Source organism: Pagrus pagrus (genome assembly GCF_965226575.1).
Source record: "Pagrus pagrus genome assembly, chromosome: 3".
In the NCBI taxonomy this organism is placed as follows: Eukaryota; Metazoa; Chordata; class Actinopteri; order Spariformes; family Sparidae; genus Pagrus; species Pagrus pagrus.
The window spans coordinates 10406092-10423730 of record NC_140187.1 but is presented as its reverse complement, the minus strand read 5'-3'; the positions used below and the strand labels follow the sequence as shown (position 1 = coordinate 10423730).

The following is a 17639-nucleotide window of genomic DNA, read 5'->3' as shown; positions in this document are numbered from 1 at the left end:
TGTAATGTGTGAGCCATATGACAGTTATTTATCAAACGGCAGTACGCTCACCCACTATCTGGGCTTTGAATCAGACCACAGTATGAACACAAGCAAGGAGACAAACTCCAGCTGAGCTACAGGCCCAATATTCTGTTTGGGACTTGAAATAAAACAGCAGCTTTGGGACACACCACAAGTACATTTTCATTTTTATTTGTATTAGTTGGTCCAGACTGAGATTTCTCAACAACTATAAGACGGATTGGCTGTGAAATGTAGTAAATATTCATAGTCCCCCTACAATTAAACCTACTGACTTTTGTGATCCCCTGACTTGTTGTTTTCGATATCTCAAATATCGGATGGATTTACATGAACCTTTGAAAACTCAGAGTGAAGAAGGAAGTTGGAAAATGTGTCCAACCATAACAGGAACAAAACTCCAAAACATTAACTCGCCCGTGAACATTTCTGCCGGAGTAACAGCTGATAGATTTTTCATTTTCAATGATGGTTGCTGTAACAATGAAGACAACAACTCCCATGATCCCATGCTACTTACCTCTTTTGTTCCCTTGCAGCAGAAATCACATACTGTGCATTTAAAGACTAAGTGAACACAAGATGTTATGAAAAGCCTTTTTTTTTTAATACACATAGAAAATAATCACTTCTTAAATGGCGAAACTAACTAAAATATTAGACAAAAATCTTCCTCTTATCAAAAAGTATAAATGGTTAAAATAAATATTCATTTGATTCGTTTGGATTGACTGCTGGTAGATAAGCAGGCTAATACAAGAGCTTTGAAAGAGGACAGAGATAAAGCAACATTTCACTCCACAGTGGCATCAGACCGATAAAGATGTCAACTGATTACAAATGTGTCCGGCGTCTTTACTCCCCAGTATGTCGAGAAAAACACTGTTCTGTACAAAGTGCATTAATTATACTGCATCTTGGAAGACAAAGATCTCTCCATGGCTTTGATTTTGATGTGACTTTGATCCACATTTCAACACTGTGATCTCGCTTTGTTATAACAAGAAAATGGTACTGACCCAAAAAATAATCAAAAAAGGGGATTGATCTGTAAAGAGAGAACATCTTTAAAAGAATATAATTTCACATACTGAAATGTCGGCACTTGTGTATATCGGTGGTTTATATACAGATTAGTTTTAGGGGGAAAGCTAAGAGTCATTAAAGTGAAAATACAGGCAGCATCTGAAAATATTCAGCTCTCCTGAGTCCCTCTTGATTTGTCTTGACCGTCACACATGTAGTCATCATCATACGGAGGAAGAGTGAAAGGAAGCTGCCAGAAGACAATGTCCATCAATGACGTCAGCTTGATTTGTGAGCGATGTCTCTAATAAACACAGCACCAGCTGCACAGCACGGATCCCAGCACCAGTAACACCAGCTGTGCCAGTCTGTCTGTCCCACTGGCTTCTAACTGGACCTGCTTGCTGTTAAAACCTGAGCCGTAGCTATGTGAATGCTGTGTCTCCCCCGCACTGCAAAGCATCATGGGAGCCTGAAAGGAAGTGGGCCTCCTCTGCGGTCGGTCTGGACTAGACCCGTCGGTCGGCCTCTCTCCGATGAACAGCAGCGGGTGTTTCCTGTGGTCCAGCTCAGTCTTGAAGAGCTCGTACTCCTTATGAGGCAGCTTGATGCCCAGCAGGGCGCACCCGTCTGTAGGAGTCAAGTCCTGCTCCACTCCGACCTCCCAGCCTCCTGCCCGACCACACTTTCCGGGCCTCGTCCCGTTCAGCAGCTTCGCTGTGGGCTCCTCTGCGGCTGTGACTCTCACCTGAATGACCTTGAAGACGAACTCAGTGGCTCCTGAGACCTTGACGGAGGGGTTTCCCTGAGCGTAGTGGCCCGAGGCTCTCAGGGTGAAGGTGGGCTGAGAGCAGGCGGGGTCGGAGTAGTGCCGGTAGATGCCCTCCCACGCATGCTGGTCAGGATCAAAGGTGAAGTCTCGGGTGAGGAAGAGGATGTTGGGACGGGTTTCGCAGAGCTGGCTGACCCAGCGGCCAGAAAGCGACAGGGGAGCTGCAGGTCTGCGGGGCAACACTGGAGGGCGCTGCTCTGAGGAGCGGTACACCAGGGCGCACACAGGGCAGGGGTGGATGTGATGCTGCAAAGAGTAATGGAGAGGTGAGATGTAATTTATTGATTAATTAATTATTTATTTCTATTTAATTAATTGGTTAATTAATAATCCATCAAACATAAATCAAGATACAATGAACAGCACTAAATAACAGGTTTGAAAATGTGGACGAGCAACAAAGAATACAAAACAATCAGTCTTCTCTGATCAACTCTGTGAAATAGAAACTGAGAAAGGACAGTAATGTCTCACCATGGCGTTCTGCAGTGGCTGTTGGTATCCTGTCGGTCTGTACTGAGTCCTCTGTGTCCAGTCAGTGTGAATGTCCCCTAAGAACAGCTCCTGGACCTTCCCTCCGTGACTGTAGTGCTGCGTCTCCACCCGTATCAGTCCCATCTCCATCATGGAGAAGCCCAGCGCTGCCAGACATCCCCTCCCCGCCCGGGTGTTGTACAGCTCGTACAGCTTCCCCGGCATCATTTGACCCAGAGTCGGACCTACGCAGCTGGCAGGCAGCCTGGAGGACAGCCTCTGCTTGGCTGCCACGCTGTGGACCACGATGCTCACCTTGCTGAGGTGGTGTTCAGCTTCAGTGGCCCCGCGGGTGATCCAGGAGGCCTGACGCAGATGAAGCTTGCCCCTGATCATCAGGGAGTAGGCCGGGTCCTCGCAGCCGCTGTCGGTGTAGAAGTGCTGCAGGGCCAGGAAGTGACGGCTGGGGTGGAAGGTGTAGGAGCGGGTGAGGAACTCCGGACCGGGCCGAACTTCACATCTGAACACAGAGGAATGAAATGGTTAAGATGAGGTGATCAGTAGTAGTTTCTTGCCATCTCCAGAGCTGTCTTTAAAGGAACAGTTCACCCCTGTATCAAAAACACGTGTTTAGCCTCTCACCTGTCGTGCTATTTATCCATGTAGATTGTTTTGTGTAAAGCAGTGAGGGTGAACCCAAACAGTGAAGTTGCAGGACAGAAAAAAACATGACAATGAGGTGAGAGGAAGTGAAGAGTCAGGTGAATCTCTGTGGGTTTGCAACAACGAGCGTCCCCTCTCACATGTGATCCTCGGTTTTCAATGTGCAACGGTGCAAAAACTGGATCAAATGAATAGTTTGCTCTTTATGAAATCCTTCTACAACAACACATATAATTCACCTTGTCGACACCCATGTGCCGTCCACTCTTGGGGGCACGTCTGCTGTGATTCTCACTCTGTCCTGTAGGTGGCGGTACTGGCAGCCCTGCTCCCACTGCAGGCTCTCACTGAGGTTGGAGGAGGAAGTGAAGGAGGCCGTGGGCACCTCCCATAGTTTACTCCCAGTTCCAGCCACAAACACAGCTACAGAGGAAGAGAAAGTCAGAAAACAATGAGTAAATAATCACAGTTATCCCGTCAGATAAACACAGAGGCTCCTTTGTTTTTGGTGGATGGAGGAAATGGGAGCACCCAAAGTCAGAGATGATTACCGGCCTCCTGTGTCAGAAAACGAGGGAAGAGATAATCGTCATCAGGGAACATTCACATCTTCTCCCTGTTACATCTAAACAACCGACTGTTAGCTGTTTCAGGGCTGTCATTTTGTAACATTTCCCATGTAATGAGTGGAGGGCGGGTGCTATAGACACCATACATAGCAGCGAATCAGGACGTTGGCCGCAGCGCAGAACGTTTTGGCTCGTCACTGCAATCAGCCTGCAGCTGCAGCACACAGGCCTTGTTTTCAGGCTTGCCCGAACGCAGGAGGTGTGTGTGGAGGTGATTGCACGCTTGTGTGCACATCAGCACCTGCACGACAGTATGGTCTAATGTATTTCTAAGCAAAACAGTGGGTCACTGACAGCAGCAGGGCAGCCGAGCCAAACACATCTGTTGATAATACGATTCAAAAAACACTCAAAATGATGAATGGTCCCGCTTGAGTTTTCCCAAACACTGACCGTTAAGTTAATCCAAATGAAAGCATTATTCACTCGATAACATTTATTGACCTGACACGCGCACATCTGCAATCTGTCTGCCTGTCAGTGGTCATAACTGCACTTTCCGCTACACCCTCGGAGATGTGCGCGTTGTCGACATGGCGAGCGGATTTTCTGATTGCACCCTCACGGCTGCAACGTGAGGAAGCCCGCTGGGGTCTGTCCCGGCAATGTGTGCATTTTTGTGTGTGTGAAAATGATGGCTTCGGTTTCGTCCTCCCAAAACAAATGTCAGAAAGCAACGAGGTTGAGTGCTCACAGACGCCTCCCTCTCCTGCTTTCTCTCCCGACTTTTTAAGTATCACTCTTCCGCTTACTTTTATTCTTAGCGGTGAATTTTTACACTTTGGTTTTTGGTCAAACTAAACAAATTGAATCTAACATGTTAGACAGAGTTTTAGAGATGGTGGAGTACAGATTTTGTCTCCTTTGGACAGAATCAGATTAGCTGATTCGCCTGAATAAATGTTGCCAAAGTAAATTTCTTCTTGTTTCAACGCTGTGCTTATGGTCCGGTTAGGTTTTGGAACAAAAATCCCTCGGATAGGGTTGGTAAAAGTTTGTAGTTTGGCTTGAATACCTGTTGTGGTTGCCACAAACCTGGCTGTAAATTGTCCTGAGCTCTTTAAATATATCCACCGGTTTCACACTTACAAATGTTGAAACGCAGTCTCAAACTGCGGTCACTGGCTTGGCAGCCTTCACTTCTGTAACACCACCATCCCCTCCAAGTCCAGACATGAAAGTCAGCTCATAAACATGCAGAGTTTGGAAGAAATAAAGTACAAATACGTTGTTACCGTACTTAAGTAGATTTCTAAGGTATCTATACTTCGTACTATCTGTACGGGTGGAAGTTGTCTCGAGGTCTCCTTAAAAATATCCACTGGTTTCGCACTCACAAATGTTGAAATGCAGTCTTGAACTGTGGTCACTGTCTTGGCAGCCTTTATGCCTGTAACTCCACCACCATCCCCTCCACCTCCCAAAAGTCAGCTCATAACATGTAACGTGAACGCGATATGGCATACTTTGCAGAAATGTTAATACAGTACGTAGACTTTGACTTTGAGGTACAAATGTAAACGTATCAGTGGTTTGCAGAAATGTTACCTGTCAACATTTTATTCTGGCAACTGGGCTGGTTCTCCAATGTTTCCAGTCTTTATGCTAAGCTTACATAAGCTAAGCGGATGTAGCCTTACATTAAACAGACAAATATAATAGTATAAGATTGGTGCATCAATCTTTTCATCTAACTCGAGAAAATGTGGAGCTTTTTGCTTTGAGTCAGCGTCTCCAGCTTTCTTTTTCCTCCTTCCCTTCTCTCTTGCTCCCCTCAGCTCCCACATTCTTCCTCTCACTTTCTCAACTTTCCTCGGGGTCATCTGTGGTGGAGAGCTTTATGGGTGTAATCTCACTCCACTTTTCTCTCATTTGACTTTAGATGCACTTGGGGAGAACATCACCTGTCGAGTCTCCAGTTGAGCTGGGAGTCGGTTGTTGAGCCACAGATCGGTTTGCTCTCATTCGACTGAGCAGATGGGATTTGAAGGAAAACTGGGACTTGGAGTGGAAAGTGTGCGACTTGCTGATGTATTTTTCTTTTCTCTGCGGAAGGCTCCAAGATGGCGGCTGAGTGATCGGCGTTTATTAAACTTGTTAGTGTCAGAGGGCGGATATTTTCTGTTCCCCTCACCCTTGGAATGCTTCCCATATGCTGACCACAACCACAGACATGTGTGCAGCTCAGTCATTTCCAAGCATCCTTCCACCTGATAAACACACACACATATGCAGAGCTTGGCTTGTTTGAGTCGCAGACCACAAAACCAGATTAAAGCTCAAGGCATATTTCTCCTCATTGGACCAGTCTGTCAATTTGTTGATATGATTAATACTCTTTTTTCCTGTCATAGTCATTGAAACATGTTTGCAATTTTCCCTCTGCGATGATGTGTTTGTTTACGCTCCGTGTCACTGCAGCTGGCGAGGGAACCCGGTCAGTCGGACACAGCTGCGCTCCCACGGGAGTGCTCGGAGCAGAAATACTAATCAGGATTAATTAATTTCCCCTTGCTCCTTGCAAGTCGTCCAATCGGTCTGTTTTGTGTTATCCAGCCTTTGTAGCTGCGTGCAACATGTTGCCTAAGTGTTTCCTCACACACAGTTCAATGAATGGACAGAGTCACAGTGTGTGATGTGGACTCATTTTCTGGTTGCTATATTTGAGTTTCTGTTTTTGCCAAGGCATTTCTATAGTGTTCCTTGAGGTCACTTGTCATTCTGCCCCTCTCCCTCTCTTGGATCTCTCTCCAGTTGGGCATATGGTTGCATTTACTAAAAGAGCACTCTCATAAAAACAGAGCTTAGTAAAACAAAATTGCTCATCGTGGGCTTTTTTATTTAAGTATTCTTCTACAAAAGAGCCCATTCCAACCACAAGCAAGGCAATGTTGTAATACATATGATAATATCCAACCCCCATCTCAATTATGAGGAGATGGGGGACCATTTTAGTTGATTCACTTCCTACACAGGCAGTCAGATATCATTAGTTTTACCCTGAAAGGCTTCCCACTGATTTATTTTTCCACTATGGGCTCTAAAACTTCCCCCTGATGCAGTCTGCACCTCCCTGACACTGTAGGGAGCTCGATGCATCCTCCAGAAATAGATTTTTATGTATTTTAACCAATAAAACGGATTAAATACTGATTCCAATGTTGCCAGTTTGTTAGGTACGCCTCTTTAAAGTCTAACAGCCATGCAAGAAATCCTAAATTCATTAAGGTTATGATGTGAATTGTATCGGGTTATGCAGCCATTTTTATTTGTATTTTTCAGCCTACCTTCGTTGATATAAATGAGGCGGCCACACATTCGGTTTACATGTAGAATTTAGGTTCACCTGGAAATGCTTGTTCGTTACGATTATGTCGGCGTCAAACATGAAAGCTTCCTACACAACCGTAATTAAACTAATCAGTGACGTCTGTGAGGTTTTTGGTGAAACCGACACAGACTTTGGGCTTCATGCAGCCTCATAATTAAAAGATAACACAGAAAGTCGATGCAGTGCAACAACAAACATTTACTCAAATGAACGTTGATTCAATATTTACAGAACTGAAGCCATTTCACAAACGTCTGTAACTCCAAAGGACTTGCAGTAATGAATAGTTCAAGTATGATGAGTAATCAATGAGTACGACAGCTGCTGCTCTTTGCTAGCTATCCTTAGCTGTAGTGAGCTAGTTTCAACGGGAAAATACTTAAGCATGCATGTTTTAAGACATAACACTGAGATGAAATGCCGAGTTTTGTTGTATTTAGCACGTTACATTACATTAGATGTAACAAAATCGTGTTAATTTTGGCAGAATGCTAATTAGTTTTAGTCATTTTTATCCTTTCGATCATTCGATCAGACTAACACACCTCAGCATAATCAGCAGCTCCATGTTTGCACACTTCTTTTTAAACCATGCCAGACGGTTTGATCAGGCTGTTGTACTAACAAATACCACCATTAAAAATCGCACTGAAGCAATTAGTCGTTTAAAATGCGTACCTGGCTTTAGATCTAACAACTCACTCACAAATATCTTCCAGATAAACTGCTGTCTTTGACTAGTTAATAACTGAAATAACTGAAAAACAAAAGGGACTCTTTTCAGTATGAGATTTTTCTCTTTGGGGTACTCTCCCTCTGCTGCAGCTAATCAGAGAAAAACTGTTCTGGAAACACAAAGATGTAAACTGCTGAGGCATCAGATTAGCTTTAAATAAACCTCAGAATACATTTTTGCACAGAGCGAGCTGGTTTCGTTCTCATACACTTACACTAGAAGCTCGTTAGGAAGTTATCTATTAAAGGCCTGTATGAAGAGGAGGAATGATTACAGCACACTTTGATGCACACAGGTAGAGGTTACAACAAATCATGCTTGCTCATTTTGCTCCCATGAGCCATGTCTAACAGATGGTTAGAGCCATCTTCTCCTGATTTCATCATTAAGAGCAGCTGATCAACCCTGGTGTGTCCTCCTCCTGCAGTACTGGCTTCTCCCACCAGGGGTCAGCGCAGCAGCCTGTGACCTGTGTGTGGTCTGTAGGTCAGTCTGTCATCACCACCAACACTGCCGCTGCCACCGGCCTCCGCCTCATCTGACTGATGACCGGCCAAGGTAATCTACCTGTCTTTGAGCTCCTATATTCATCCTGTCTCCACACACACACACACACACATGCATGCATGCAGAGACGTTGACAAAAACACACTGCGCACATTGATTTACAGCCGGCTGCAGAAGGGATACCATTTATAAAAGACCTCCAGGCTGCACTCTGTTTGTTTGTTTGCATTTGTGATTACGGTTTGGCAGCCGTCGCTCTCCTCTCTCATGTCTCATCCACAGCGCCAACGTCAAAATACAGTTTTTATGTACTTCTTTATTCGGAGCCATCCTGCAAAAACAAGAACCAGATCCAGGTACTTTTGATTCAGGGCGTGCAGCCTCATTCATTAGAGAGAGACGCCTTTGTCTGCTTCAGTGCCGCTTCTATTGAGGCTTGAATCATTAAACCTGGCCGATTGGAGGCAGTGAAGGTGAAAGAAAATATCTATTTTGTAGCAGAAGAACTGATGGCAAAGCAGCACCAATCCCTCCATGTTCCAGTATTTTAACTGCTTCCTCATGTGTTTCCTCCTTTTTTTTTTTACAACATCCTCACCCCGTTTCTCTACCCCCCAGTGTCCCGTAAAGCCACTTTCTCATCTCTTTTTGCCTCAGTGCTGCAGGACAAAACCCTCAAAACTGTCCCTGAGGTGCCCGTGCCCTCCTAACCCCCCCCTCCCCCCTTCACTGATTACTGCTCCCCTCCTCTGATGAAAAAAGCCACAATGTTTACGGCTCATTTCTCCTGGATGGATTTCAGATTCCTCCCTTCTTTTTTCCCGTCTTTGTGTCGTTTTTTTTTCTCTTTCTCTCTCTCTCTCTGTGTCTGTCAGTGGTTGATGAGGTGAATGAAGTTGGTCAGAAGGATGAGCGGTTGGAGGAGGGTGGAGCGAGGCTGGGATGACAAGATTAGTGAGGTGCATGCGTGTGAGTGTGAGCGATGCTACAGTAGCTCAGCGAGCCGGCTCGTACCACATTTTTAGGTGACTGCTGCACATTTTTCATCGTTCGCAGCTGCTTTTTCAGGCACTGAGACTTCTGGATTGGAAGACAGTGCCTTCGAAATAAGTTGCATAAGCTAAATTTAGAGAAGAGTCCAAATAAAACACACACAAAATAAATGTGTATGGCAAAAAATATTTCACAAACCCCCCCCATTGAAATGTTCCTACCCCGAGGTGATGAAGATACCATTCGCAAACACAATTAATGGATAGAAGTTGTTAGAATTATATAGAATTATTAGTAAAATATGACCTGTTTAAACACATAAATATCTGACTGACGACAACGAGGAACAACTACTTTGTCTTTCATTATATAATGGGTGTGCTGTACTTGTTTTTCTTTTCTGACAGTAACATGGTAAAATCTGTGGTCGTCACTTTAAAACAGTGCTAGATCACGCTGTGAGACACGTCACAGGTTGCTTCGGCGACCGAAGAAAGCATGAAAAAATGTCAAAGAAAAAAAAAAGCACCAAATTCTCACAATTTGACATGAGATGATGCAAAATGCACAGGCTGGTGTAACGTTTTGTAAGCTCCATCTCTGAATAAAGTTTAGGATAAAAACCACACACTCAAAATTTAAGTTTGTGCGATTCAAAAAAAGCAAAAGCACAAAAACAAAGAAAAGCATGTGTTGCTGCATTTTCAAAACGTAAGGACACTGGTATGATGAGCGCTGATGACGTGTCCCTGCTCTTTGATCTACAAGGCATTCCTTTGTGATTGTGACCGAGATTACACAATCGCAAATCCTAAAGGCGTCTGAAGACAGCAAACATGTCAAACCCCAACTTGAAATACTTGTTACTAAAGAAAAAAATAAATCACACACAGTAATGTGTTCCTGCCCGGCACTGTCAGGGACTGATGGCTACCAGAAAGCATGCAAAGTATTTCTTAATTTCATCTGAGCCAGGCCTTCTCCCTGCAGTACCCCGTTTCTCTCTCCTCCCTCCACCCATGTCGCCAAAGTCAGGCGAGGGTCAGGCTGATTTAGAGGTTTTTCAAAGAACATGAGGTCTCTTGTGTTATTCTAACCCCGAGTCCCCCTTCCTTTTTTGGGCTTTAACCCCAGCGTCTGACAGCGGTCTCCCGGACCAGGAGTATCCCTCTGTCCCCGGGGCAGCGCATGGACGACTACTGTTGTCTTTTCATCACAGTGTAAGCTAGTTAATCCGGCGGCCTCGTTTATTTAGACAAGGGATCTACAGGAGTTTGCCCAGCGGACGCTGCTGCCAGTTCCACTGTGGTTAGCGAACTCTGGCTCCTGTTCACAGAGCAACAACACACACATGGTCCTGCTGCATCTCACACCCTCGTCATTAATACAACAGCTGCCCACATGGAACCAACACGTCCACCTATGAAGTCATTCAAACTTCTGCTGACGAATGCACTGCGGATCCGACTATTCATGGACGATAGAGAAGATTCCTGATTTATAATAGCACCTGACATGCATCGTGGTGTATCTTCTTGGTTGACGGCCGAGGCGGATGAGATATAGATAGTGGACAAGGGAAGTTGATGGTCCATTGATGTTTTCGAGCTGCGATTACATCCGTTTCACCTTAATCCAAAAGCTCGGTTTGGACATCCGGTTGGCGGCTGTTTCACAAACTTGGAGAGTTTAAAAGTTGGAAGAGGACCGTCAGCAGGCCGAAAGAGCAACTCTGCATCCAAGGTTTAATTTATATGAAAACGATGAAGTTATATAAATATTCCCATCCACTCCAGTTTGATTCGGTTTTGGAAATGAAACATTAAACAGGAAATTCTTTCATCCAAGGATCCACTAGGCCTTATCCAAATATTCGCTGTGGTCTCCTCCGTACAGCAGATTGGTCACTTTTATCTTACTCAGCCACTTCATCAAGTGAGACAGAACTCCACGAATCAAAGAGTGTTTTCAGCTTTAAAGTCAAAGTTGGGGATCAAAAGGTGCTCAGTGAATTACAAGCAACGAGTCGGTCACTGGCTTGGGAAGCTTTCCCTTCGCTGACACGACATTACACCTGTCAAAATGAATCTGAAAACTAATTTAACAATCTGTCTTTTTAATTTTACGAGCAGTTTTCTGCTCTGTTTACGCTGTTCTGCTTCTCGCTGCATCTGTTTAGGGCCAGTGACTCAACCTCGCCTGTCTCCCCTACTCGACTTGAGCTGTGAAAAAGAAAAACAGTTCCCAGATACCAGCCTGCCAGTCTGCCACTGAAGCAGCTAGGGGTGGAGGGTGGGAAGGAGGGAGGGAGGGGTTGATGATGATTATAACTGGGCAGATGCCTCCTCCTGCTCATCAACCTAACCAACCCTGATGGCCAAAATGCTGCGCTTCCGCGATCGAGGCTGTGGCGGCTGGACAATCGGCCCCGCAGCAGCCTGAGGTAAGGTCGGTAATGGCTGTCTCCTGTTATTCTAACCATTAACATAATGGCAACATTAGTTCCAGGGCCACGCTTCCCTGCTCCTAGGGAACCATTGTTTAAAGGCACCAGCCAGAGCTTTTTAAGACTCCTCCAGCGGCCACAGATCCGACTGACGCTTTGAAGAGGAGAGGGGGAACACAGACCGACTATTCATAAGTCTAACGTCAGCGTAGGTTTTTTTTATTTTTCAAAGTGCTGATCCACATGCTGAATTGTGACAAATTGGCTAATAACTTCCTCGTAATTATGAGTTTGTCTGTGTTAATCTCTTCCTTTTTGTCCTGCCATGTGTTCTTTAAGCTAAATCCGCAAGTGTTCAGCTGATTTCTCACATGAGAGAGCGTTTATCTCGTTTTTTTTTTCATTCTGCAAAAGCTTTGGATTAAAGGAGGAAATCTGCTTCAATCTTTTAGGATCAGACGCTAAATGCAAAGATTTACACCACAAAAAGTTATTCCCATACTTAGGAATAATGATCTTAATAGTTAAATGCAATTTTGAGTAGCATTTCTTGACCCCTTAATATTTTAAATCATTTCTCTTCATAAGTTTGATCAAAATCAAACCGAAGAAAATCTGTCTTTGCAAGTGAAAGCTCCACAAATTCCCTGGACAGAAATCTGTGGATTTATGAAAGTAATTTAAGGCAAACCATATATTTTTTAAAGTTGTTTAGACAGCTGTAAGACTCATAAAAACACACACTGATCCTGCAGACAGTGCCTGGACTCACCTTGCCACAGCCACAGCAGCCAGACTCCCCTCAACAGGTGACTGAAACGTCCGTTTGACATGTCTCCGGCTTCCGCACACTTCATTCACACACTCTGCTCAGAAAACAAACTTTGATCCTCGGGGGGGAAAATCCAAAGCACAGAGAGGCTCCTGTCAACAAGAGACGATCATGTAGGATATCACCATGACACGAGCACATATATGAAGAGTCCAGTAATCCCCCTCAGATGAAACTCCTGTGTTCAGCCAGCAAACTTTCTTTTCTCTCCTTCTTCTTCTTCTTCTTCTTCTACCTCCACTTCATGACTTCCATGGTCTGACAAGAAAGTCCTCAGTTGAAACAACACGCTTCATGCAACTTCTACACACTGGTGCTTTCCTTAAGTTGGTGAGGGGGAGAGTAAATGCTCTCTCTCTCTCTCCCTCTCTCCCTCTCTGTGTCTCTCTAACCCCCCTCTCTCAATCACACACCGTGGCCTCACTACTGTGCAGCACTGTGGAGCTGTTCCACTCGATGCATGTGCAGCGAGTGTGTGTGTGTGCATGTAAGCAGGAGTATTTTGTGTGTGTGTGCGCACTCCTGTCTGCCTCTTATAGTTTTGAGCTGAGAGGAGGGAGTAAGAGAGAGAGAGAGATGGAGGGAGGGCAGAGATAGAGAAAGTTTCAGTGTGTGTGTGTGTGTGTGGAGGAGGGGGTTCAGAGCTTCCTAAAGTGAAGGCTCTTGGGAGCTTTTAGAGCAAGGTGCAAAAGGGCAGTGGTGAATAGGAGTTAACGCTGCAGCCGCAATGTTTAGACCATCTGATGGTACAGATAGATCAAAACAGACCAAAATATAACAACATATTTTCTCTATTTTCTTTTAAATTGTACTTCTTTTTTAAGGTTCTGGCCTCAAATCCAATTAATAATGTTATTCAAGCTGACGGTGCGTTTCATTTGGTTGAGTGTTGCTTTAACTTTAAACTAGGAAACATCAAATGATGCATCAGACAGCGAGAAAGGAAGTCGGCAAATGTGACTAAACCTAACGTGAATCATCGCCCATGATCGTTTCTGCTTCCGTCACGTCAGTGGTTTACGTTTATTTTTATGTTTATTTTGTTTAAAAAAGGGACCGTGCACATTAATTAACATGAGCATCAGAATCTGTCATGTATAGTAAATGTGCCAGATTTAGTCATACAGGCTTATCTTCAGCTGCAGTCCCTGGCAGGTTGATGGACAAACAAAGCACATCAGCATATTAAAGCACATAAGCATTTGAACACAGACAAAAACACCACCTGTCGCTTCCCTCCCGTTGGAAAACCTCTCCAATCCCTGCCTGCCATGTCTTGTTCATGAAGTCATAGTCCCGATCAGAGCCGTTGTAAATCGCCTCCATCCTGTATCCCCTGTTGCCAAACCCCATGTGTCATTAATGTTGGCATGGATGTTAAGCAATACATCCACTGGAGTGCAGCCCAGAGTCAGTTCAGACAATAACAAACACGGTGACGGTGGAGGAGGTTGTGATAGGCACAAGCAGAGGCATTGCTGTAGAGAAATTGACGATGACCATCATTTCCAGTACTTCCGGATGTCTGCCATTCTTCAAACTTCTCTGTCGTGTCCTATGGTCGTCTCGATTGAACTACACTGCCCCCCACAAATTCTGGTGGTACTGCCCTATTTCTTCAGGATCCATAAGCTTTTAGAAAACCTGCACAAATACGGACGAAATGGACACAAAATACAGACCGAGGGCTTTGTCTGTATCCGTATATGTAAATAACAGTGAGCATAAATGAGCCTTAAGACACATTGGGATCTCCTCTAGAACAGCAACATGTCTACATGTCTTGTGTACTCTGGTTAATGCACAGACCTCCCTGTGAAGAGTTTTCATTGGAAGTTTTTTACCAAAGAAATAGTCTCAATGAAAACTGTTGACAGTGAGGTCTGTGGCTTATCGTGAGTAATGGGAACACTGTGTCCGGGAAGAAATGCTGCTGTTGATTTTTCATAATTCTGTCAGAACCACAAATGAAATTCTACTCACCTCCATTTTATTGGTGCGAATAAAACACATAAAACTAAAACTATCTGCGGCGCTGGATACCACGAGAGGTGAGAGGGAGGGTATGTTTTTTTGTTAATTTGGGCGGACCGACCCGTTAAGTTGAGAGAAGATCAGCGGCATGAAACGTCTGTGTGAGCTCGAACGTGCAGCAGCTGCACAAACCCATATCACAGCCCATTAGAAAGGCACATGCACACACAGACGCTCCAGTCACACTGATTCATTGGCTCTGCGTACACATGTGGTCTGACGGAGCTGTTGACACTGTTGACCGCCGCAGAGGTAAAGACGGGTTTCAAAGAGCCTGCCAAGCGAGAGTTGGCAGCATATCTGCGACGGGTGGGCTGACCAGAGCCCTGGCACACGGTCAGGGGCGCGTACACTCCCGACACCATCACACACGCAGCCAATGACCAATGCAAGTGGGCTGAGTAATTTTACCACCGGCACTGTGTTTTATATGGCAGATCTGTTATGCATCATCTTGCTTATATTAACATTTCTTTGCCAATTGTCAGTTGGCCCTAAATCTGTGTATGTTCAAAGCGCTCGCACAGTTTCTCACAGTCTGTAAGTCATGTAGCACTACTGTACATGGGTAGTTTCAAAGGATAACTGTGTTTTTTAATACTTTATTTATTTTTGTAGTTGTTTTTCCAATATTACGATCCGTGATAATTACATTGCACTCCTCGTGTTTACTGCTGGGATCTGGAAACGCTGCAACGTGTCTAACGAGGAGTCTGACAGGTCAACAAACACGAGCAGTCAGACAATGAGAGAGTAATCAATCTGACTTGCAAGAGAAAACAAAGGCAAATGGTGAATTATTCCCAAAGCAGCCCACACCAGGATATGAATGACAATATGTATTAAAAATGTACATTAAATGTTGTTTTTAATGTAAATTGTTAATAAAAGTGTGTCAATCATTCGTATCCTGTGTGAGCTGGAATATTGTTGTTTCGGTCCGCTGTGGTTTACCCGGCACCAGCTGGCACCCGGGAGAGAAGAACTGCTGTGCACAGGTTATCTCAAGTTTTTTTTACAATCAAAACAGTTTACAGATCGACCTCCTGCCTTCCCTTCAGGAGGCAGACGGAGATGTGGACAGTTTTCCTGTGCAACGAGGTTCACCTTACCTCCGAAGAAAGTTTTGTTCATTCCCGTTTTTTTTTTTTGTGTCCGTTCAAAAATGTTTCACCACACAAAACAACCATGTTTGGTTAAATGCCAACGCAGTAAACACATCATATGTTAAAGTGAAAGTTGGGGTCTTTTGATGTGGGGTTGTATGAGGTACTTATCCCTTGTCTGTGTATTACCCACAGTAGTTGACCGTCAGCTCTCCCCCTTTGTGGAGAAGCAGCAAATAGCACCGACAATGAAGAAGAGCATTGTACTGCTAAACCGTACCGACAGGAAGACGTATATTAACCTCCTGAAAGAAGGCACACCTAAAAAAATATGTATCCGTTTAAGTGTACGGTATATTTTGAACATTTTGGTGCTTAACATTGTTGTCAGACAGCCGTGTAATACAGCGCGGGGCAGGCAAAGCTGTGCTTGTGTCTGGGAATACGGACGTTGTACGGTTGAGGGACTGTAGTCCCAAAGGAAAGGGCTGTCTGATGTTCAATATGTGACTTTTGCTGCCATGGGGGCTCTGTATCAAATCAGAATGTGTTTGTGAAGTGTTGTGAGAGTAAACACTTGAAGTAACTTCAGATTCTGCTCTGATCCGCAACCGATAGGAGGAGAGCTAAAAAGTGGATTTATCTTCACTCCTGTTTATCAACCTGACTGCAGCAGCGATCCGCGGAGCTGACCTCTGTTTTCGGGCGTTCATGTGCTGTAATGTTGACTGCCAATGGGAGCTGGAGGCCACAAATGTTCACAGATGAGGTCATCTTTAAAGTTTTATTGTGCTAAGTGTAGTCCTGTTCTGTGTCTTCATTTTTAGACATTTTAATGTAGAATAAATACAGATTACATCTTTAAACCAAGACCACAGTCTTTCCCGAACTTTAACCAAGTGGTGTGAGAGCATTACCATAACTATAAAAACTGTGTCGAGAGAGAAATAGGCATACATGTGCAGTAATGCATCAGCCAACATTGGTGGGTCTTCCAGGAAGCAGCAACTGTCAGAGTCAGTTTTAGAAAGGTTTGATACGTAAAGTTATGATGAAGGAGAGCCATTTATCTGAACCACTTGTTTAGATAATCTGACTTGTTTGCAGCCGGACTCCTCGTGTTTCATCGCTCCGTTACCCTTTAAATGCTGATAGTAAGAGAAGGGCAGCACGCCTTCTTTGGCTCCTCTTCCTTCGGACGGTCCAATCCTCACCGGCAGTCGTCACAGCTATTATTCGGGGAGAGTCTAATCTGATTGTTGGTCGGTGCCTCTGGCTAAGTGCTAACTTGCTGTGACAGACCCCACAGAGAGCCGAGAGGAGGGAGGACAGACGCCGCTGATCTCTGATCCCAGATCTGACAGCTGGCTCCCTCAGGAGGACACTGCCTGGGGTGTCAGCAGCTTTGATCCACTCAGGGTCCTCTCAGGAATGCGCGCACACACACACATGCACACACGTATATGTAAATGCTTCCATACACAATTTTTTAATCTCTCTCTCTCACACTCACTCCCGTTTTCCTCCCCTCTCTCTAACACACAGACTCATACATACATCCACACACATGCACACACACACTCCCACACAAGCTACTGGGCTTGGCCTGCTGGCACACACACACAGGAGCTGGCATGAGTTGCCTAAGAACACACAGTCTACGCTTTTTTATAATCAAATAATTTCTCAATCCTGTAAGTAATACCCCTCCACTGAGCACGAGCTATCAACTACGGTGGGCTCTGTGTGTGGTGTGTGTTTGCTTAGGCTCATATCCTACACATCAACACACACACACACACACACACACACACACACACACACTTGAATGATCACATATACTGTACGTACACATGGATTGAATATTTACACAGAAATCTGGATTGGGTTCATCTGTGCTGGTCATTTTGTGCTCTGGCTTGAGGATTGAGACGGTTCATGGTGTCTTTGCGAGCTAACAGCGCCCCCGGTGGGAGTCGAAGTAAGTGTGCATCAAACAAGAATTG

At 44.7% G+C, this 17639-nt stretch overlaps 1 protein-coding gene across 2 annotated transcripts; it reads right to left on the bottom strand.

Annotated features, from left to right (window-relative positions):
* Positions 1-230: 230 nt before the first annotated feature.
* On the bottom strand, positions 231-12973 carry apcdd1l (adenomatosis polyposis coli down-regulated 1-like). Of its 2 annotated transcripts, none has more exons than XM_084348485.1 (4): positions 12434-12973; positions 3259-3442; positions 2357-2876; positions 231-2128 (listed from the first exon to the last, which is right to left on the bottom strand). In XM_084348485.1, exons 1-4 carry the CDS (start codon positions 12516-12518, stop codon positions 1355-1357), a joined length of 1563 nt encoding a protein of 520 aa, XP_084204611.1. In that variant the 5' UTR covers positions 12519-12973; the 3' UTR covers positions 231-1354. The 2 variants fall into 2 exon arrangements, with proteins under 2 accessions (XP_084204611.1, XP_084204612.1); XM_084348486.1 differs by lacking the exon at positions 12434-12973 and adding an exon at positions 3571-3647.
* Positions 12974-17639: the final 4666 nt, after the last annotated feature.